Here is a 23,725-nt window from a genome sequence, read left to right as displayed (position 1 = left end):
GGGTGGATGGAAGTCTACAGGGCATGAGTTCAGCTGGTGAACAAGAGGGAAAGGTCAGGGGAACTTCCATTGGCTCTAATGTAAAAGAATCTGGCAGTAAACGTTGTAAAGAAAAGAATAGGAGCCTTGTGGAGTCTTTTGCTTGAGGAGGTCTTTCAGCTGAATTGTACTCTTGTGTGCCACTGCAAAGGACAAACTTAGTGTACTCCTAAGATTCCTTCTTTCCTCATTATGTGATATGTTTATTATATTCAGGTCTACTGAAACATGTTGGCCTCTGATCTCTATCATCACTCTAATAAATGTGTAGATTTTCTTCATCACAAAGCATAGCTACTTTGGAATTTTACATTTACGAAACAGCCCGAGTCAGTTTAAAGATGTGTTTATAAGATCTCAAGACAAACATTGGAAATAATCAGCTCAATGAACTAAGTGAAAGATCCAAACAGATTACCCCTTGCCCATCATATGGACACAGGGGAAATGAAACAAACAAAAAAGAACCAAACAAACAAACAACTATAATTGGAATGTTCATGTTTAAACTATAGTAAGTATAAACAGCTAAATTGAAAAAAAATCAAAGAATGACTTTGAGTAGTTGACATTGGTGCCTCAAATTTATACACAAAAGCTTATTTGTTGCTTATAGGAATTCCTTGGAAGTGCTCTCACATATGCTGTTCTAGTATGTGGTTTTTTTTAGGCATCAGCTGACTGGGAGAGACTGAGAATGTGGCTAGAAGCTACAGACAGAAATAAGTAAATCTGATAGCCTGACGTTGAGGAAGAAGATTGAGAAAACTTAAGAAGAAAACACATTTATATAGTTTAGAGAGACTATTTAGTGTATGTCCTGACATCAATAGGTATAGCCATTGAGTGGCTGTATTGAGAATACAGGGTCAAAACCGGTGTCTGACCCTGACTCGGCCAGTAGCCCGCCCCACTCATTTACCTGGCCGACTTTCACTGAGCGCCTGCCATGAGCCAGGCACTATTCAGGCACTGTGCCTGAATTAGTAAGATACAGTCAAGTTGGGGAGACAGACGTGTGAACAGATAACTTCAATAAACAATAACAAATAATTGCAATACAACACAGTAGGTACGGGACTCAAGGTGTGTAGAGTACACAGCAAGCCTAGCTGGTGGTCAAAGCACAAATTGTTGACTAGGCCCAAGGGACGAGGAAGGGCTGCACAGAGATGGTGACAGTTCAGTGGCTTCTTAATGCATCAGTTGGAGTTTCCAGGTGGACAAATGGATTGTGTCTTCCAAAAACAACTAAGTTCCAAAAGTAACAAACAGCACAGAATATTCAAAGATCCAGGAGCAGTTAGGCAAGCAAGACTGGTCGGCAAGAGAAATCATCAGGGGTCTTGTATAGCTGACAAAGGAATTTGAACTTTAGCTTACTGCCAACGGGTACATTCGTGGGTATTTAAGCATGGAACTGACCTGAGGATAGTGATAGCTAACACTTACAAAGGATTTATCATTGGTCAGGTTGGTCAGATATAGTAACTGTGTGAGATAGGTTCTATTGTAACCCCCATTTTATAAATGATGAAACTGAGGCTCAGAGCAGTTAAATGACTAGCTCAAGTTCAAACAGCTAGTAGGCAAAGCTGAGATTTGAACCTTGGCAGCATAGCTCCAGAGCCTATGCTCTTAATCTTAAAGTTATACAGTAACTGTCATGCTACCTGTCATGCTACAAATGTTAGGGAAATTCATCTTGCTGCAGTCTGGAGGGTAGATTGGGGTAGTACAGATTAGAGGTTCAAAGAGACAAGCATTTGTGATAATTAGGGTGAAAGATGAGGATGGGCAAAGTTACAGCAGTCGCAGAGAAGGAGGGAGCTGAGAGTGAGAGACAGCAAAGAGCTGAGGCGACCCTAAAGGATCTTACGTTGTCCATCACAAGCCTCAATGCCCTCGTGTGTTACGTATGTATTCTACTACAACCTCACAGGGCTGTTCTTTAGATTTAAAGTAATATATTCGTTAGACATTTGTCATTTAGTCAGTTTATTCAGCAAATATTTATTGGGTCTCTTCCTTGGACCAGGCATGTTCTAGGTGCTAGGGACAGAAAATGTCTGCTCTGGTGGGATTTTATCCCAGTCAGGGTGGAAAGGGACAATTCTATGAACAAAAATGACATAGGGAAGGAGAACAGAAGCACCAGAGATGTTGCTTTTTTTCAACAACGAAAGCTATTGCTTTCACAGAGACCATGACACTTGCGTAAAGAAGGAAATGAGAGGACAGTCATGTGTGTATCTTAGGGAAGAGCATTCCAGCAAGAGGGCACCACAAGGGTAAAAGATCCTGAGGTGGGAGCATGCCTTTCCTCCCTCGAGGACCAGCTCAGAGAGAAGGAGCTGGCACAGCGTGAGCAAGGAGGAGACGATGAGGCTAGATCCAGAGATCTAGCCTTTCAGCTGGTGTAATGACTTTGGCTCTCACTTGGAGTGAGATAAGAAGCCTTTGGAGGGTTTTAAATGCTGAGTGATATGATCTAACTTAAGTGTGAAGATACTCACTGTGCCAACCGTATTGAGGATTGTACTGAGAATAGACTGACGGGGGACAAAGACCTCAAGAGGAGACCATTTAGGAGGTGAATGTACAAGATGGACAGAAAATTATAGCTAGGACCAGGTTATAGAGGTGCAGGTGGTGAGAAGTGGTGGGGTTCTGGGAATGCCTTGAAAGTATAACAGGCAGAATGTAGGGTGGCGAGAAAAAGATGAGTCAAGGAAGGGTTCGTTTTTATCCTGCGCAACTGGAAGGATGAAGAGAGAGGGAAGGTGAAAGAGGGGCAAATTCTGGGGCAAAGACTAGGCTCGTTTGGAAATGTATTCTGTCTCAGATGCTTTTTAAACATCTCAGAGGCATTGTCAAGTGTGCCACATGGAGGTATGTGTAGAGGTGAGGGAGAGTCCTATGCTTAAAACGGTGACACTGAGCCTTCCTCAAAAGGAGCCTGTTCATCTATTTAAAGTGGGGAGATTTTTAAGATGCAACATGAGTAATATGTTTTAGAAAATGTTTCCAGCAAAACATTTTTATAGTTCAGTCACCTAAAGGGTTAAGCTTCAGTTATCAGAATTCACCTGTCCCTCATGGAGTAGAGTGCGGGGAAATGATTCAATGGAATTGTAATAGATAAGCACGATATCGGGGGTGGGAGGGCAGTGGATGGGGGGAGGGGGGTTGTTACTTTGTGAGGGTGAAAATGGTAACGATTGCATTGTTCTGTACACCTGAAACTAACAATAAAAAAATAAAAATAAATAAATAAATAAAAAAAAGAATTCACCTGTCCCTAACAAATCCAGAAAAGAGGGGTATTACTGTCAATATGTGGCATATGTAGCTTAGCTATTTTGCAAATCCTTCCAATTTAATTTCTAAAATGTAGTCATGATTAGTCAAATTTGGACTTTTTTTTTTAAGTGGTGTCCACTCCACAGTGGCCAATAGCATGTTCTTTTGCAGCAATTGTTTACACTCTGGTTGAATACAAGAGCTACCCTCTTCGGCCACCAGGTTTTAACAGGCAGTAAGAGTCCTCACAGCGTATATTATCTCTGATCAACCCTGGGGACCCAGACTTGAAGACACTCTAGGTGGCCTTCTGCATGTAGTAGAAAAGAAAGTAAATTTTACTCTGTATCTGCAAGTGATTTTTGGAAACCCCCATACTAAGACCTAACTAGCAGTAATTTACTGGGAACTATCTAGAATATAAATTTAGATAAAGTTCCTAGCTTTGGAGTCCATATTTCTCTTCATCAGCCTTTGGGAAATTGTGGTCTTTGTGGTCCTAATAGGCAGAATGCAACGGATCTACCTGAGATTGTACAGTATGTTGTAGAAACCAAGCAGAACACTATTTCAGATTATTCATGTGCAGCCAAGTGCAAGACAGAAAACACTGAATCATCACCATTTGAAAGAGCAGTGTAGTGCCTTCCTCTTAGGCCTGAAGAAATGATCATGTGTGTCCAGAAGACGACAAATGAAGGAGCATTTGCTGAGTGTTAGGAAGGATTGTACTAGTAGCAATACAGAAATGAACAAAGCAAGGGCCTTGCCCCAAGTCATAAACATTTTGGAAGAAAAAAAAGATTTCTCTACCCCTAGTTCCAAAACAACCACATGTTTAAATACTGTAGGTCTTTCTGACTCAGTTCCTTTAGTTTTGAGTTAAAATGAATTTCTTTACCCAAATCCCAAAGCGTTAATTCTATCAGAGTTAAAAGAAATGTAAAACATGGCAGGTCTTTAAGAAAACTTATAGATCAGATTTTAGACTCGAAAAGGAGCTTTGTGTATGGGCTTTTTTAAGAGTTAAAAGCAGATCATCCTTAAGCAAAACATGATACTCTCCGGAAGTGAGAATATGCTAATAGGTATATTAGAAGAATTAAGAGTATGAATAATACAAATGTATAAAGTAATTTGGTCTCTTCAAAAGAAAGCATTCCATTAATACCCAACTGTGTCTCTCTGTGCACTAACTCTCCACTGAAATGCACAGTACAACCAGATCCACCCGTTGGCCTCAACTGGACTTTACTGAATATCAGTTTAACGGGGATTCATGCGGACATCCAAGTGAGATGGGAACCACCGCCCAATGCAGATGTTCAGAAGGGATGGATAGCCCTGGAGTATGAGCTGCAGTACAAAGAAATAAACGAGACCCAGTGGAGAATGGTAAGGTATCATTACCTCTCACACTTAAAAATCTTTTCCATTTCCTCTGTTTAATTTCAACAGCCCCATCTCATTTATAATTAGACTTTCTTTTGACCTAATATCACATGCACATGCTATATGCTCCATAATTTCTTATTTGAGGTAAACCAGTGTAATCAGTAAAATATCATCTTGGAATTCTGTCCAACAGCAGATGCTTACATGGAGCTTAGATGGAAGCCTGTGGAAGGAAAGGAAAACTATTTCCCCAGTCACTCCGGGTGTTCAGTTTGACTTTAGAACAAAACTGTATACTTCAGCCACTTATTTGGGAATGTGGCTAAACATGGGAAGGTTATGATCAAGGTCAACAGTGAGCGTTGGCTAAATATTCTCCCATGACTTTAGTTGCTACTACTTACAAGACCTCTATTAAAATAAGTTCTTAAGTGAATCCAGGAGGGGATCAGAGGGATGGCATTTAACCTTAGAGGTTTCAAAAGGATGTTTCGTTAAGTACCTTAGGGGAGAATCAAGCTAAGAGGTTTTTATGTAGGCAAGTAGCGTGACACTGGTTGACCTCTGAACTCCTCATTTCCTTGCCAAGTGTGTGGGAACTAGGCACTTAGATAAATTCCACATGGCACACAACAAGAACAAAAACAGGATTATCATGCTGCTCCCAATATAACTAATTCTAAATCAGTCTGACCACAGCCACAGCCCTGGCCAAACCAAGTGGTTTCTGGCTGGTCATGAGGTCATGCCCAGCAGCCTGGCACAGCCAGAATTTTGAGACACCAGGCCCTGTCCATTCAGTGAACTGCTGAAAAAACAAGCTGATTTTGACATTAAAAGAAAGCTAAATTTGGAGCAGCTTTGAACAGTTAAATGTTGGGCTTTGAGGTTCTGTTTTCAGCATCACTTTAATTTAGATATCTGTCCTGTAACTTGGTGCAAAAAAAGCCTGGTTGGATGCTGAGTCAAACATGACTTTTTAAATTCAAGACCAGAGTCCAACATTTATTCAACAACAAGGTATTGAAATAACTACTGTGCACATGGCACTATGCTAGGTACCCCAAGGCAGCAGTTCTCAAAGTGTGAACCGTGGACCCCTGAGGATTCCTGAGACCCTTTTAGGGAGTCCACAAGGTCAAGACAATTTCCACAATAATACTAAAATAGTTCCTTTTTTCCCTGTGTTGAGATTTGCACTGATGGTACAAAAGCAATGATGGGAAAGCTATTACTGCTTTAGCACAAATCAAGGCAGTACTACGAATTGTACTGATAGTCACTCTATTCTTCATCACCAAGCACTTGCAGGAAGAAGGGGAAAGGAGGGAGCCAGTTTCACATAAGACTGCCATTCATGAAGCTGTAAAAATTATTAATTTTATTAAATCTCGACCTTGGAGTACCTAGCTCTTTAATATTCCATGTGACACTTAAGAAGTACACACAAAGCACTTCTGCATACCAAGGTACTGATGGTTGTCTTGAGAAAAGACAGTCAAATAGCTGAGATGCCAGCTGAGCTAGCTGCTTTTTGCCTGGAACACCATTTGGGACACCATTGTTACTTGCAAGAACAACTGATAAACAAATATAAGTAGTTATTTATGTTTGGGATGGCAAATATTTGGCATACATTTCTTGAAAAAGAATGAAGTGAACTTATCACTTCAAAAAAAAAACTTGACAGTATTTATCGCCAATGAAAAAATTTAGCTTTCAAGGGAAAATTAGAATTTTGGAAAACTTTCTATGCAACCATAAGCTTGATAGCTTCTCAATCATTGAAGATTTTCCTGATGAGATCAATGGTGATACTATTAGCACAAGGGATTTTTTTAATATTACATAGTAAAATGTGCATACATTTAGAAAATCTGCATAACTCAGTGAACCAATATTTTCCAGATGACTAACACATGATGTACCCAAAATCATGCATGGGGACATGATCCATTCAAAGTACTAAATGGAATGGTAAATTTTAATGTAACAGTACAGAAGATTCATTGACACAGTTTCAGATTACACATGGCAACTGACCTTTAAGAAAATACCGCTTATTGAGTTTGGGTGTTAGTGTTAAAGAGGAATACCCACAATTATCTAAAAAAGCTACTAGAATATCCTCCTTTTCCTCACTACATATTAACTATGATCAAACAATATGGTGGATGTTGCAATTTTTAAAATTTATTACATAAAAGACACATTGCCATTAATCCCCCTCAAAATACTCCCTGTCACTTCGAACACACTTATCCCATCATTCTTGCCACTTTCTGAAGCAGTTCTGGAAGTCCTCTTTCGTGAGTGCATTTAGTTGTGCTGTTGTGGCTGCCTCAATGTCCTGAATCATTTTGACTTTGGGGAAGAGCCACATGCCACACGGTGTCAGAATCGGTGAATACGGTAGATGAGGACACACCGTAATGTTTTTATTTGACAGAAATTGCCACATACCAGAAGCAATGTGTGACATGGAGCATTGTCATGATGGAGGATGATTTACAGCACACTTTAAAAACACAACTTCTCTCAACTGTAGCTCACACCTGACTGATAGCACCAAGCAAGTTGAAACTTGTCACACACTGTTACTAAGGTTCGATGCACGGCTTTCCATATTGAAGATCCCTGCCTTTCCATTGGATGGCCCTCAGTAGCATCATTCACCGTATTTTGTGATCACAACAGAAAGGCTCCATGTCACACATTGCTTCTGGTACAGCAATTTCTGTCAGATTAAAACATTACGGTGTGTCCTCATCCACCTTATTCACTGGTTCTGGCACCATGAAAGGTAAACGTCTTGAATCGATTCAGGACATCGAGGCAGCCACATCAGCGCAACTAAAGACACTTACAAAAGAGGACTTCCAGAACTGCTTCAGAAAGTGGCAAGAGTGATGGGATAAGTGTGTTTGAAGCATGGGGGAGTATTTTGAGGGGAACTAATGGCAATGTGTCTTTTACTGTAATAATTTTTTTAAACATTCATTGTATGTTTTGATTACATCTCGCATCTGTGTGAGACCAGATTTTATTCATGCACTTCAACCAAAACAACACATCCTAACAGATTTAATTCACAAGCAGATATAAAAATATAGCCATCTTCTACTAAGCCAGATATTAAAGAGATTTGCAAAAATGTAAAACAATGTCAGTCTTCTCACTATAATTGTATTATTTTGAAAAATAAAATAATTTCTATAAAACATGTTAACCATAAAATCAACTTATTATTTTATTCTTAAAATTAGCATTTTTAAATTTCTCAGTTTCAATTTCTAACATGGTAAAGTGATAGTTATAACCCAAATAAACCAAATCTGTAGGACACTCAATAATTTTGAAGAGTGTAAAGGAGTCCTGAAACAAAAACGTTTGACAACCTAGAAGAAGCAAAGATGTAAATCAGAATGTTAGCATTCATACATTTATTGATCATAGTTTCAAGCCTAAATGTCTCTGGCATGTAGTTATGTCTCAGCCGAGGCACAGATAAGAAATTTACCCTGAGCCAGGTGCTAGGGAGTGTGGGGCTCAGTCAACGGACTGTTCAGGGTTGTCTCCCAATATGGCTTTGTGGCACTTTTCATTGTACCCTGCTGAAAAAAAATCACATTAGATCATCCAAAGGGATCAGTTATTGTTTACTTACTTTTTATGAGCGAAGCCATATATTCGTGGTATTTATAAGCAGACAGAATTGTCATGTATATCAAGGGCCTATCCATAAGAATTGACTTCTCTCTGGAAGAAATTCACAACCTAATTGTTTATGAGCACAAGTGTCATAAGCATAAAAAGAAATAGAGGGGGAGAAAGCAAGTATCTGTTGCTTGCATCAGAAATTCACGTTACCATTTGGCAATATTGAATTTGGTATTATTGTGTCTTTTTTTAAATTATTTACATTTTGAATATAAAAGTGATACTGATGACCATGTAGTTGCTTACAACTATTTACCTGCTAAACCAACTTAAGAATTTATGGTGTTTTAAAGACTTTATGAGTGGTGGCATAGAATTATCCACAATGTATGGGGTATCTCTTGAGCACCTGCTGTAGACCTGGTATTGTGCTGGGCTTTGGAGAATGCAAAGGTAATGAAGGCACTGTTTGCCCCCTAAGAATTTGCAGTCTAATAGAGAAATCTGGGCAGTAAAATATAAGAGGAATATAGGATGTGTATTATCTAACAAGACAGAGTAAGGAAAAGTGCCAGGAAAGTCCTAGAAGTTCAACTATACTTTCACCAAGAACGTGTTCCCTCACAGGCAGGTGGCAGAGTTCAGTGTCGCAGCAGGAACCATATAAGCAGATCTGAGTGTGGTATGGCTGGCGTGGAGGGTTGTGGGAAGTTGGAGAGGGGACCATAGGTTAAATCACCAAGAGCCCCTCTCTGGTTTTCTTATTAGCAAAATCTGTAAAGAAATATCATTGGTGACAATGACAGAGAAATTAGGGCTTCAAGAATAAAAGCACAGACTTGAAATATTTTAAGGAAAATAATAAATTTAATATTCAGAATCCTACCTCTAGAAAAGCATTTTAGGCATGCAAATATTCCATATATTAAGAATAACCTTCTTTAAAAGATGCAAAATTACCATCTCATGTACACATAGGCAAAAAAAGAAATACTTTGTGAATTAAAATTAGCTGAGGTGAAAGGAAAATGTGTTTTAGACACTGAAGGTCTAGCTTCTGACATAGTAAAACAAATGAGAATCATATTTATGTGAAAAATCGATGCTGTTGAAAACTGAGTTTTCACCTTTTTTATAAACAGGAGCAAAGGTATTCTACCAGAAACCACATGAAAAACACATATTGAATACCTGCTTTGAATATTTGACTTAGAGGAAAACACTACCATTAATTGGGTCTACTTCTTTGATAGCAACATGTTTTAAAGGTCTAGTAGCCTCACCTACCCTTCCCCAGGAAGGTAAAAGAATATCCTGACCTTAAGGATTATGGGACCCTGATGTTAATTAACCAAAGACTCCTGTGACTTTTCTTTGCAGATTTTCAATAGCAAACTATTGGATTGTCGGAAAAGTCATGATATATTTTTTCTATGTTTTTCATTGCAAAATTGCTTCATGACTTTTCCAACAACCCAATATTTTGAGGTGGCTTTAAGCCTTCTAGAACAAGCAGATTAGGTAAGTAGTTGCTTCTAATAGAATTATTTGGAAGTTCAATGAATACAACTATGATTTTATGAAAGACTACCCAGACTTTCCAAAGAATGACTATGATTTGTTTTGGTGTGAAAATGTTTGTTTTTTCTGTTCCTATGTCTTCCTACAAAATTGTAATATCCCAAAGGGTAGGTGACATATCTATAGTCTTCTTTATCGTTCTGTCATTTTCCATAATAATTTTATTATGCTTTGCTCTTAGAATATTTGACAGCCTAAGTCAAAGATATCACTGCATTTCTATAAAAGTCTATTATATCTTTGGGTTTATATCAATATAAATTTGAGGCCTATTATCCATTTAACAAATGATTCTTTGTAAAGTTATTTGCCTTGATCTTGCTTTCCTTAAATAACAAACATCCCCCCCCCCGCCAGTTCATTAAATATTACCTACTTTACAGAAATCCATTTTGAATACAAATGCAGAAACACCTTGTACAGTTTATTGCATTGAGTTGTTGACTCTCTAACCAATATGTTTTATATTTTGTCTTAAAAGATGGACCCCGTATCGTCAACATCAGTTCCAGTGTACTCATTGAGACTAGATAAAGAGTATGAAGTGCGCATGAGATCCAGACAACGAAACTCTGAAAAATATGGCGACTTCAGTGAGGTGCTCTATGTAACACTTCCTCAGATGAGCCCACTGGCATGTGAAGAAGGTAAAAATAAAAGATTAAAATGGCAACCAACATGACTTTCATCAATATACAGTGATACATTCCCATTAGGGTGTTATCAAGATCAACATATATTAGCATCAAATGTCAGGGTGAGAGACCTCTTTATAACAGGTATTATCCATGAAAAAGAAGGAGAAGGATTTAGTTTTTGAATTATTTAATTCAGGAAAAGTCCTGGGGTGGGTGCCAGTTAGACAGGGGAAGATATTCATGGGTGTTATCTGTAGATATCAGAATTTCATGTGATTCTTTCTTTATATGTTTGCATAATTCTAAAATTTTCTGCAATGAGTTATTTGCATTTGTAATCAGAAAAAAATGTTTTTCAAGTACATAATGAAGCAATTCTGTATCTATAAAGATGGATGTAATATGAGGCATCTAAGAGAAAGCCTAATATTGAGTCAGCATGTAAAGTCAGAGGCAGACGCTGATTGGCTTTACAAAGTTGAGGTGGCTTTTACCTGGAGAAGGCTTAATAAGTAGTGTGCCAGTTATGCTCAAGAATGACATGGAACATTTGAAGATCCTATATAAGAGAAATGTGAACATAATTAAATTTTGAAGAAATTAAAACTATGAATTCAGAATAAAAGAATTAAAATTTTTGGATACAAAAATAAAGAATACTGCTTAATAATGAATATTAAGTATATAAACTATTATCACTCTCAAATGAGAATTGGCTATAGCTCATCTCCATGAAAGACAGAAGTTTACAGGGCCATATGAGGAGCTGAGGTTTGTTAATGAAACAATCACAATCTACAGAGTAATGAAATTCATGTTTTTGCATTGATGGTACAGGTAGAATTCATGATACTAAATACCATATTTCCACATGTATAAGACACACCCTTTTTCAAAAAATTTGGGGTCTAAAAACTGGGTGCGTCTTATACAGTGGTTGTAGAGTTTTTTTACTTGCATTTCCCACTTTTTTGCGCTCATTGTTGTAGAATTTTTTACGATGCACCCAGTTTTTAGACCCCAAATTTTTTGAAAAAGTGTGCCCCTTATAGATGGGGAAATACAGTAACTCTTCAATGAAAATGTCTATAATTCCATTTTTTTCTAAGCTCTACTTAACAGGGTTGTTGTTTCAGACAATTTGATGTAATGAAATTCTGGTTTAAAAAGTACACTTGCCACATACTCTTCAAGCTTATTGTGATGGCATTTAATTCATTTAACATAAATTTTTTTGAATTGGCTTTTCCTTCCTTGTTAAAGAAAAAAGAAGATGATGATGAAGCACTAGCTTTGTGTTGTGTTCCTGAATATGTCACTGATCTAAAATTATAAGTACCACAAGATACAAATGGTATTCTCGCCCCCACTAATTCTTTAAATGCCCATTAGTATCTCCCTTGGTGATTTGAATAAATGAACAAGAAAATTAAAACAAGGAAATAATATTACAGTCTAAAATCCTACTTTTCATAAAACAATGTTAAGGCTAATTCCACCTCTTTTCTTAAATAAAAAAGCAGTTAACCTCTGCCAATGTGGTAGGAATACTGGGAACCAGCTGCAAGGCAGCTGGTAAGCATTTGTTTTTAAGGAATAAAAAAGAAGTTTTACAAACAGATTCCCACAAATCTGCTACAAAGTATACTAAAATCTGAAAGTGGGAGCCCTCATGGTGATCTTCTGTCAAAGGAATTTTTTGTAGCTGTAAAATAATGTGCTCTGCATGTCTGAAAAGTTTCAGTCATGATTCAAAAATAAAAACTCTGTCCCCATCGTTTTGATAGATCCTAAATCTGGAGGATAAAAAAATATCGCACACCTTGAAAAGAAAAAGGAACCAAGTAGACAATGTTTAGGTCAAGTAGTGTGTTAACCAGCAGCACTTTTTCCTAGAGCTGACGCCTTTAATGACACACCATGAACACATAAGATGCTTTCCAGCAGTTGTTTTTTATAAATGTGGATTGTGCTTCAAATGTATGCTGTATCTTACTCTCGAATTTTTAATGTGAAAGGATTTGAAGAAGTCATTTTTGAACAGAAACAACTTCTAAAGCATTGCATTCTGTTTCAGTGGTTATCAAGAGACATCACTGACTTTACTAGAAGAGTACAAATTAGGAAGTGTTTTTGTATGAAAACGGGAAGTGAAATGTAAATTTCAACTATTCATAATCCTAAGAGTGAGTTATTGTTCTCATGTATTTCAGATTTCCAGTTTCCATGGTTCTTGATTATTATCTTTGGAATATTTGGACTAATGGTGATATTATTTTTATTCATATTTTCTAAACAGCAAAGGTAGGTGTGAAATAGTCTACCTTGATGTTTTTGCCAATTTCTTATGTGTTTCCATTTGTTATTTGATATTTTTCTTTTGCGAATCATGAGTGAAAATTTTAACCCAGGAAAACAATATCTCCTGTTATACATTTACCACTTTGTTGTGTTCGTCAAAGAGAATTTGCAGGTTTTAGTTCTATCGGGGAAGTTGTATAGGACATTAAGAGGCTGAGGCCAGTGACTGCCACCTTGTCATACGTGTCTCCTTAACAAAACAGTTTTCTCAGAGCTGCCTTTCCACCTCTCCAAAGTCCCGAATAAGTTGACCCATTCGTTCAGGACCATAAGGTAGCACTACACCTTTGGCTGAATTTGACACAGTACTAATGTACAAAAAAATTTAGGTGGCAAACTAAAGCCACCTAGATAAATCAATCTGACAAAAACTTTTTAGACTTCATATGATGGCAATTTCAGGTGAGTTCCAATTTTGTTTCCATTATGTGGATACTTATGATTTCACTTGCATTTGTCAACACAGCTAAAATTCTGTTTGAAGAGATTCCTTTCTGCATTCTCTTGGAGTCAAAAGACTTGGGTTCCAGGTATTATTCTGCCACTATGTTTGATCTTGTTTGAGTCTCTTAACTTCTCTAGGCCTCCATGTGCTCATGGGTTTTATGAGGGTATTAGAAAATATGTGACCTTTAAATTTCCTTTGAGTTATAAGATCTATCATTCTGTTTTTCTTCCTGAAAGAAACTCAGTACAGACTACAAGAAATTTTAATACAAAATATAGAAAAAAATTAATGATACTGATTGCCAGTTTTCTTACATTTAGAGTATTTTTAAAGTCCCATGAGTTAATCTTGCCCCTTCACCTAGAACTAGCATCACCAACACTCCCAGTTTGCCTGGGACTTTCCTGGTTTTAGCACTAGAAGTTCTTGTCCTGGCAAATCCCTCAGTTCCAGGCAAACCAAAATGATTGGTTACCTCACCTAAAATGGAAGACAAGTTCTCCAGCTGAAGCCAAGAAACATCTACAAATCAAAGTAGGATCTATGTGAATATACTGTAAGAGCTTTTTAATTAATTAATTTATTTATTTTTAAAGACTTTATTGGGGAATCGGGGAAGGTGAACAGACAAGTTGCTGTCCTTTTGTTCTTCAGTTTAGTTGTGAGGACGCTGCTTCACTGGCCCAAGTTAGCACCATCATTGCGCTCTTCCTGGGTGAGGCAGATCAGTCGCCGGCTTCTGGACGGCCGCTCACTGCGGCTGCTGGCCGCTCACACTGGCTGCTGGCTACACACGGTAGCCCATGGCAACTCACTGCCACAAGGGCTGCAGCCTACGCCGTCACCGGCGACTCACAGCAGCCCAGCTCCAGGTTGAGCTGTTGGTCACCATCTTAGCTGTAGAGGGCACAGCGTCACTGGCCCATGTGGGATCCAAACCAGCGGCCCTGCTGCTCAGAGCTCGCACTCCCAAGCCAACTCTTAACCAATGAGCCACTTGGCAGGCTCCTTAATTTATATTTTGAAGCCCGATAGCATTTGTCAACATTAAGTCAGGATTGTAATAGAAAAAAAAATTCTGAGAATACTGGAGTTCTAGAGTGTCAAACATGCTAAAAGTCTCCAAGTGAATGCAAAAAGGGTTATTTTTAGTAAAGTGTCACCTCCAGTTCATAATGTCAACCAATGGGAAAGCAAAATTCACTCCTTAGAATTTCATTTTGCACCTAACTTTCTAGCAACATTTCTCTTTTACAAACACAACTATTGTAAAGCAGGACAACCCAGTTTTCAGTTGTTTAAGAAAAATTAGTAAATAAGTTAATAAATTTTTAGAAAATTAAGTAATTTATATATTTAAGTAATGTCAACAACAAAGGAGCCAAATTATTCTGTTGGTTAATTTGAATTCATTGGTCTGTATAGATGAAGAGCTGATTTATTTGTAACTGCAATAGATAAAACCACTATGCATATGAAGTAATTTACTCTTAACATTAGCTGTCAATTTCAGGTCATTGTGGAGGTCAAGTAAATTTGTTATGTAGTTAAATTACACTAACTAACAATATTTCAGAGAAAAAGTATCCTCTCAACAAATAGGATTTCAAAGAAAACATATTAACCTTTGTCTAAAAGAGTATTTTCTATGAATAATGAAGTTCTTAACTATAAAGCTTGGTCAAAATCACCAAATTGTAAAATTCTTTTGAAATCTTTTTTGTGCTTCCAAATTTCCTGTGCTAAATTAAAGTTCTCTGTAGAAAATTTTTTTTTAATTTAGCCACTAAATCCTTATCATTTTCTAAATTTTCATGTTTTAATGAAATGGAAAATGGTATAAAATAGTTGTCAGCAGGTGTGGAAAGAACATGTAGTTCTAACAATTAAAATAATACTCCAAAGATGGAGGTGCTATGTCAGTCTTCCCCATAACCTTAGGGCTGTAAAAAGCTCCACATCCTCCATGTCTTTGGTTGAAGTTTTGAGAATCCACAATCTAAGCCACTTTTCCCTTTCTTTATTTTTTTTTTAAGATTTTATTGGGGAATTTGGGGAGGGGAACAGCCAAGTTGTTGTCCTTCAGTCTTAGTTGTGGAGGGCACAGCTAGCTCAGTCCCAAGTCCAGTCACCATCCGGCCACCTGTCGGCAGTGCAGCTGCTCAGCTCAAGGTGCTGTGTTCAACCTTAGTTGTGGGTGGGCATAGCCCACCATCCCATGCGGGAGTTGAACTGGAAACTTGTTGTTAGAAGCAAGTGCTCTCACCAGCTGAGCCATCCTGCCACCTGGTGGCAGCTCAGCTTGGGCGCAGCTCACTGGCCCATGTGGGAATCGAACCGGCAACCCTGTTGCTCAGAGCTCATGCTCTTAACCAACTGAGTTACGTGGCCGGCCCCACTTCTCCTTTTCTTAATTCAGATAATTGAGTCAACTGTAACAAAATTCATAATGTAATTTGGATTTGAATGAAATGATAGCAAAGTCGCAAACCCAGTTTCGTGCCAGGTTATCTTTATTCTGTACTCTGTTATTCCCACCATATGACACACCCCCAGCCTTCAAGCTATTACTAATCAGAAAAAATAATAATAACTGAATCAACATAAAACACAAGTGCAAACTGACAAGCTAAAGCCAAATTCAGCTTGCCGATCTCTGTTTTGTTATTGTATGTTATATCTGGATTTTGAACTAAAGATTTTGCTATAAAGTGTAGGGAATTTTTACACAAAAATTCAGGTTTCCAGATTGTCTTTAAAACCTGAAAGTTCTAATGAAACTGGGTTGATATTCCTGCATGGCAACATACATACGCTGAAGCACAAGGCCAGCTGTCTCATTTGGGAAGGGCATATATGCTCTAGTTTGTTACCCTCTCCATCCCTTCCTATGACAATGCAGTTGCCTTGCTTCATTCATTTGTATGACCTGCTTGGGCCCTACAGGGCACAAGACTGGCCACCCTGGCAGAAGGTCAACTGCAACTCCTAGAAAGTTGACTACCAACATGTGCCTAAATGTGTCATCGCCTTCAAAGAAGAGAGGCATACATAAAAGTCAGGCACTAGACATTTGGAGATCTTTGCTTCCTATAATAGGGTTATGTTACATTTTTGCATGTTTTTAACATTTAAAATATTCATTTAAAGATTCAGAGCCAAATAAGAGCAGCATGGCAGAAAGCAAGGACTGAGGTTTTGGAGTCAGGTGCTTTGGATTGGAGCCCCAGCTATGCCAAGAATTAATGCATGATTTGGACATGTTCCTTAAAGCTCTGAATCTTTCCACAGATAATATCACCTGCCTCCTTGGTAGTTATAAGGGCCTCATGAACTGTTTAGTGCAGAGGCTGACAAACTTGTTTTAGAAAGGGCCAAACACTACATTTTTAGGCTTTCTCTGGGTCATACAATCTCTGTCATAACCACTCAACTATGCCACCATGACATGAAAGCAGCCATGAAAATATGTAAAGTAATGAATATGACTTTATTCCAATAAAACTTTATTTACAAAAACAGATGGCAGACCAAGTTTGGCCCATTGGCCATAATTGGCTGAACCACAGTTTAGTGCAAAATATATCTCAGTGCCTGGTCTATCAGAGATATTCAAAAAGTCGTACTTATAATTAATAATTTATATTTTTCCTGTATCTTGTATTCATAAGTAACAATTTGTCTTACTACTTGTCCCATTGAGTAAACCTAATGGAGGCTACTCAAAGCAACTTATAAAATGGAATTTGGCTTATACTTTGGTTTAGGTAAAAAGGCAATGGAAATATTTAGAAGATGGGTTCCCTATTGAATAGACTAGACTAGACTGTCCATTCACATTGAGTAGAATATCAGCCAATATCCAAAAATCAGGTGACCATCCTTGCCCAATAATGGCATCTCTGACACTTAGAGTTTTTTTTCTATTAACAGTAAAATGAGTTGGTTGGACTTATAATCTCTGAGCTTTTTTTTCTGGAGCTACAATGTTGATTTTAAAACAAACTCTAGAAATGCTATCCAAAATACTTAAGAAACTCATATAACTCAATAACAAAAAATAAACAATCTCATCAAAAATGGGCAGAGAACATGAAAAGACATTTCTCCAAAGAAGACATGCAGATGGAAAAAGACATATGAAAAGATGCTCACAGTCACTAATCATCAGGAAAATGCAAATGAAAACCACAGTGAGACACCACTTCACACAAGTCAGAATGGCTATTATCAAAAGGTCAATAAAAACCTGTAGGCGAGGATGTGGAAAAAGGGGAACCTGTGTGCACTCTTGGTGGGACTGCAAATTGGTGCTTCCCCTATGGAAAACAGTATAGAGGTTCCTCAAAAAACTAAAAATAGAGCTACCATATGACCCAGCAACTCCACTTCCTGGGTATTTATCCAAAGAAAACAAGAACACTAATTTGAGAAGATATATGCACCCCTCTGTTCATTGCAGCATTATTTACAATAGCCAAGATATGAAAGCATCCTAGGTGTCCATCAGTAAATGAATGGATAAAGAAGATGTGGGACACGCATACAAACACACGTACTCTCTCTCTGTACCTCTCTCTCTCTCTCTCAAATACTACACAGCAATAAAAAATGAAATCTTGCCATTTGTAACAGCATGGGTCTTCTGCTAAGTGAAATAAGCTAGGCAGAGAAAGACAAATACTGTATGATTTCATTTATATGTGGAATCTAAAAAAAACCAAAAACAAAACAAATGAACAAACAAAACAAAAACAGAGTCAGAAACAGAGACCAAAGGTATGGTTACCAGAATGGTTTGGAGGGATGGGTGAAAATGGGAAGGGGAATATAGTCAATAATATTGTGATAAGTTTGCGAGGTGACAGATGATTACTAGAATTAGTGGCATGTTCACATCGTAAGGTATAAAAATGTCTAATAACTATATTGTACGCCTGAAACTAATATAACCAATATAATATTGTATGCAAACTATACTTAAATTAAAAAAATATTTAACTCAGTAAATAAAAGAACTCTAGTTACACTGTTTAAAAAATAGGTAAATGATTTATTCAAATTTATTCAAGAAATGTTTACTGAGCACCTTCTATGTGCCAGGAATTGTTCTCTAAGTGCTGGTGATACAACAAGGCTCAAAACAGTCAGGATAGACATTGAAATGAATTATAGTCAAAACAGTCAGGATAGACATTGAAATGAATTATAGTCAGAAAATAATTGAAATATTTGGAACAGAAAATTTGAGTGCATCTTAGAATTGTGTATATAAACCCATACTGATTAGAGATAATTCAAATTTAGCCTGTCCCAACTGAAATGAACCCTGCAATGACACTAAGGTTAACGAGATCATCTTATATACTTTCATAATTAATGTGATCTGTGTGGTGCAAACTTATCTAGTCTACCCTAATTGGCTTCATGTAGATTGGCCCTTCCTTCCTTCCTTCATCTCTGCAAATTAGTAATAAGATGTGCATTAAAATTACCTTTCTTGTAACTGAAATTGAAACTGGTTCAGATCGAATTAAATTTCTCACTCCTAAATACTAAAGCTGGCTGTCAATAAAAGACATTAAAAAAAAAAAGATTATAGGAAAACCACATTTTATTTAAATTGACTTCAGATGAGGGCTTTTTTGTTGTTTTTGTTCACTTTTTTTCTTCTATAGTTTTTTCCTTTTCACTTACTACTTAATATTTTCCTTCTCTTTCCCATATTCCACTTAGAAATTACCAGAATATTGGGAATAAGTAATAGTACTGCCAATATTTTATTTCTATCTTTTGAAATAAGAGAATGTGCAACTTTTAAGAAATGTCAAACCACAAACAAATGAAGAAACAAAAACTCATAGACACAGACAATAGTTTAGTGGTTACCAGAGGGTAGATGAAGGTAAAAGGGATCAAATACATGGTGCTGGAAGGAGAACTGACTCTGGATGGTGAACACACAATGTGATATATAGATGATGTATTACAGAATTGTACACTTGAAACCTGTGTAACTTTATTAACAATTGTCACCCCAATAAACTTTAATTAAAAATAAAAAGAAATGTCAAACCAAAAGTTTATTTGTTTTCAAGGATTAAGATGCTGATTCTACCCCCAGTCCCAGTTCCAAAGATTAAAGGAATTGATCCGGATCTATTCAAGGTAATTAATGAATTATCTAAGTTATAAGAACACTAATTAAATGATACCTGAAGGGCACTGTCTTGTGTTGAGAGCTTTTGCAAGCTATATGGAACACACTCCATTTTTTGTACTCTTTCTGGAGAAAAATTTTTTAAAATATTACATCTCAACATTATGAGACTGTCTTATATGTTTAAAAACTCTTCACTAATGTATTTTTTTATTATATGGTTCCATTGCTATTGTTTTTATTGCGACCATAATTAGTCTCTAAATGTTATTTGTTAGATCACTTATTATGAGTTTCTTTTCATAAATTTTAATTTTCTTTGTTTCCTAGGAAGGGAAATTGGAAGAGGTGAACACAATCTTAGCTATTCACAACTATAAACCTGAATTCTACAACGATGACTCTTGGGTTGAATTCATTGAGCTAGATATTGATGACCCTGATGAAAAGACTGAAGGATCAGACACAGACAGACTTCTAAGCAATGACCATCAGAAATCACTCAATATCCTTGGGGCAAAGGATGATGACTCTGGGCGTACCAGCTGTTATGAACCTGACATTCTGGAGACTGATTTCAATGCCAGTGATGTGGGTGATGGTACCTCAGAGGCTGCTCAGCCACAAAGATTAAAAGGGGAAGCAGATCTCTTGTGCCTTGACATGAAGATTCAAAACAATCCCCCTTCTAATGATGCTACCCCTGCTACTCAGGAGCCTGGTGTTATCCCAGCAGAGGAAAACAAACCAAGACCACTTCTCATTGGTGGAACTGAGTCAACCCATCAAGCTGCCCATACTCAGCTAAGTAATCCAAGTTCACTGGCAAACATCGACTTTTATGCCCAGGTAAGCGACATCACACCAGCAGGGAGCGTGGTCCTTTCCCCGGGCCAAAAGAATAAGGCAGGGATACCCCAGTGTGACTTGCATCCAGGAGTGGTCTCATTCTGCCAAGCAAACGTCATCATGGACAACTCCTACTTCTGCGAGGCAGATGCCAAAAAGTGCATCGCTGTGGCCCCTCACGTCGAGGTCGAATCACGTGTAGAGCCAAGACTTAACCAGGAAGACATTTACATCACCACAGAAAGCCTTACCACTACTGCTGGGAGGTCTGGGACCGCAGAACAGGCCCGAAGCACTGAGATGCCTGTCCCAGACTATACCTCCATTCATATAGTACAATCTCCACAGGGCCTCGTACTCAATGCGACTGCCTTGCCCTTGCCTGATAAGGAGTTTCTCTCATCGTGTGGCTATGTGAGCACAGACCAACTGAACAAAATCATGCCGTAGCCTTTCCTTGATTTCTCGTGAGCTAAATATTTAATAGCAAAGAGTTGACTGGGGCATGAATGCTTAAACCAAAACAATGTTTAAATCTTTTGTGGCAGGGGATGGGGAGGTGTGGATTCTAAATGCCTTTTCCTGAAATGTTGAAACATGATATTAAAAAAAAAATAAGAGCGCTTAATCAGATAGATATTCACGATGTGAATTGTAAATATTTTAAAGAATTGTCTCAAAGACTGTCTAGTGGCAGTGATTGTCTTGTTATTGTGGGTGTTAATTTTGTGATGCTAAGCATTGAATGGCTGTGTTTGTAATGTATAGTAAATCATGCTTTTTGAAAAAGCGAAATATCAGGTGGCTTTTGCAGTTCAGGAAAATCGAATGCAAATGATAGCACAGGCTAATTTTTTTTAAACAATTGGGAACTAAAATTATAGATAAGAAGACAAAAATAGTTTGGATATGTAAAATTTATTTTGACACAAAATCGATGAAGATATTTTTAATAATTTACACTTCAAGCATGGCTATTTTATATTACACTATACACGGTATACTGTAGTTCATGCAGACCCATCTGAAGAATGTAGCAACTACAGCCTAAAGCTGGTTTCATGCTTTGGTCAGTATACCTAAAGAAAAACAAATAAACAGATTAGTTTCTTACATGGCCCTTTTTATACCTCCCCAAAACTTAAACACTTCCAAAATGTTTGTCATTACTTACATTATTGGAACATGCTCGTCTTACCTGAATTTTTAAACAAATATTTGTTAATTTAGAAAACTTTAAAAGGTTTGCACAGGTCAACTTATCATGAACCAAAAACAAACAAAAAACCCTTTCTTACCCAAACTTTGGTTCATGCAAGAGCACTACATACTGAGAGAAGTAGCAGTTATGGCTGGTTCATACTGACTGGGATGCTGAAGGGTGGCAGTTGCACAGGGTCTGAGTTTTTTAGGGCACGCAAATCCTGAGAGGAAAGCTCTAGAAACTCTGCAACAGGATCTCCTCAAACACAGCTTGGTTTTTTTTCCTAGTTACCTAAGAAGGGAGTGAGGTACAAGAAGCGTTTTGTATGTTGAAGCAGGTCGAAGTGAAGTTAACCAAATAACAGAATAAAAAGTGCAAGAAATAGGTTTTTGTGTCACAGCCCATAGCCAGACACATACTCATTATTTATGGTAACAAGAAACAGAAGAAACAAGATTTTAAATCCCCACAGATAACTCAAAATCTCCTTAAACCAACAGCGGAAACTATCTTCCTCACCAAACCTTATATAGGATTTATTTAAAGTAGTAAAAGAAGATGTTTCATCATTTTTTATTTCCCCTCTGAGTGGACTGGCCCCAAAGCAGGTAGTCAGAAGAAGGGGCCTGAGTAATTTATAACTTTCTAAAATTTTCAATCCCTTAATAACCCTAACATCATTATTAGGAGCATTGTGATAGCTTCCCACGAGGTTTATCAAAAAGAGAAAAATCTTATCTCACTGAAGAATGAATGCTTCTCATTTTAAGTATTTTTTAAAAGGTTAATAAAACTTTAAAGTTAGCTTTAACTTAAGCATTTGCCATTTAGCTCAGAACTTTTTAGGAAACAAGCCTAGTGGTTGGTAATTTTAAATTCCCTTTTTCTTGCAAGGACAGTGAAAAGCTAGAATTGGGTGTTTAAAGTTCAACATGTTACTTTGTCATAGATGTTTAATAGCTTTTCTGCTACCTTGCTGCTATGGTTTTTCTCTAATAGCTACATAATTTAGTTTCATATAAAAATTTCATCAATGTAGAACCTAATTCAACTTAAAACTGTGTTTGGGAAAACTATGTTACTATTTCACAATAGGCTGACAACATTTCTATAGCCAAAAATAGCTAAATACCTCAATCAGTCTCAGAATGTCGTTTTGGTACTTTGCTGGCCACACAAGCCATTATTCACTAGTATGACTAGTTGTGTCCTGCAGTTTATATTTAACTTTCTTTATGTCTGTGGATTTTTTTCCTTCAAAGTTTAATAAATTTATTTTCTTGGATTCGTGACGGTATGCTTCTCTTATCAAACACCCACATGCAAAACATCCTAAGCAGACTGTAAGCTGTTTTTCCCATTGAAAGGGGACCTTAGCGCAATTGGTTTAAACACGTTGACAAGAAGAATGGAGTCTTTTGTTATGTGCTGGAATATATAGATGGAGAGGAGACAGCTCCCTACCTCTCTTTTTTGGGGAAACAGGAGCCCAGCCCAGAATAGCCTGGCTTGCCTGGACTGTGCCCTCTAAGGCTCTTACAGTCGTGTTTTAGAGGCATTATAGTTTGCTTGATGTGTGTGTGTGCCGGGGGTGGGGTGGGGGGGGAGGGGCGGTGTAGAGTGATGCTTGAGTCTTTAAGCTACATTTCTAGGTTGAGCATGTTGCCTGGAAGGAGGAAAATCAGCTGTCCCCCTACCATTCCCACATTAGCACAAGTCAGTTTGTCAGACTAGCTACTTGTCATCATGGGAAGCAGATAAGCCAGTCCTGGAAGGGAGGCTGTGTAGGAGCCCGAGAGAGCAGTAAGCCCATAAAGCACGGACTTCTCCACAGTAGGCTCCAGGCAGTTCCCTACTAAATCACAACCTCCTGTGCAGGCGTGGGATCCTGAGAAGTGGGACTTTGTGGTGGCACCTAGAAGGCCACTGAACGATTAGTTATGACTTCAGCAAGTGGAACACATCCTGCCGTTGACTCTCGTAATACTAGAGAGTTTACATTTAATACAGAAAAAAAATTCTCTGCCTGCTGCCTTCTGCCTTTTGGCCACCGTTACCTGCAAGAGCCATGGGGAAACCCTCAGCGT

At 37.7% G+C, this 23,725-nt stretch overlaps 1 protein-coding gene across 5 annotated transcripts in view; it reads left to right on the top strand.

Moving 5' to 3' along the window:
- The window catches only part of GHR (growth hormone receptor), a 234,468-nt gene extending 211,543 nt beyond the window's left edge, over positions 1–22,925 (top strand). For all 5 annotated transcript variants that reach the window (XM_019630530.1, XM_019630525.1, XM_019630528.1 and 2 more), the window contains 5 exons: positions 4,559–4,737; positions 10,460–10,625; positions 12,830–12,920; positions 19,524–19,593; positions 19,916–22,925. In XM_019630530.1, the coding sequence (XP_019486075.1) occupies positions 4,559–4,737; positions 10,460–10,625; positions 12,830–12,920; positions 19,524–19,593; positions 19,916–20,884 (1,475 nt within the window). In that variant the 3' untranslated portion in view covers positions 20,885–22,925. The remainder of the gene's footprint in view (positions 1–4,558; positions 4,738–10,459; positions 10,626–12,829; positions 12,921–19,523; positions 19,594–19,915) is intronic.
- The last annotated feature ends 800 nt before the right edge of the window (positions 22,926–23,725 follow it).

This window comes from Hipposideros armiger, unplaced genomic scaffold (assembly GCF_001890085.2).
Source record: "Hipposideros armiger isolate ML-2016 unplaced genomic scaffold, ASM189008v1 scaffold_920, whole genome shotgun sequence".
In the NCBI taxonomy this organism is placed as follows: Eukaryota; Metazoa; Chordata; class Mammalia; order Chiroptera; family Hipposideridae; genus Hipposideros; species Hipposideros armiger.
This window is presented reverse-complemented; position numbering and strand designations above follow the sequence as displayed.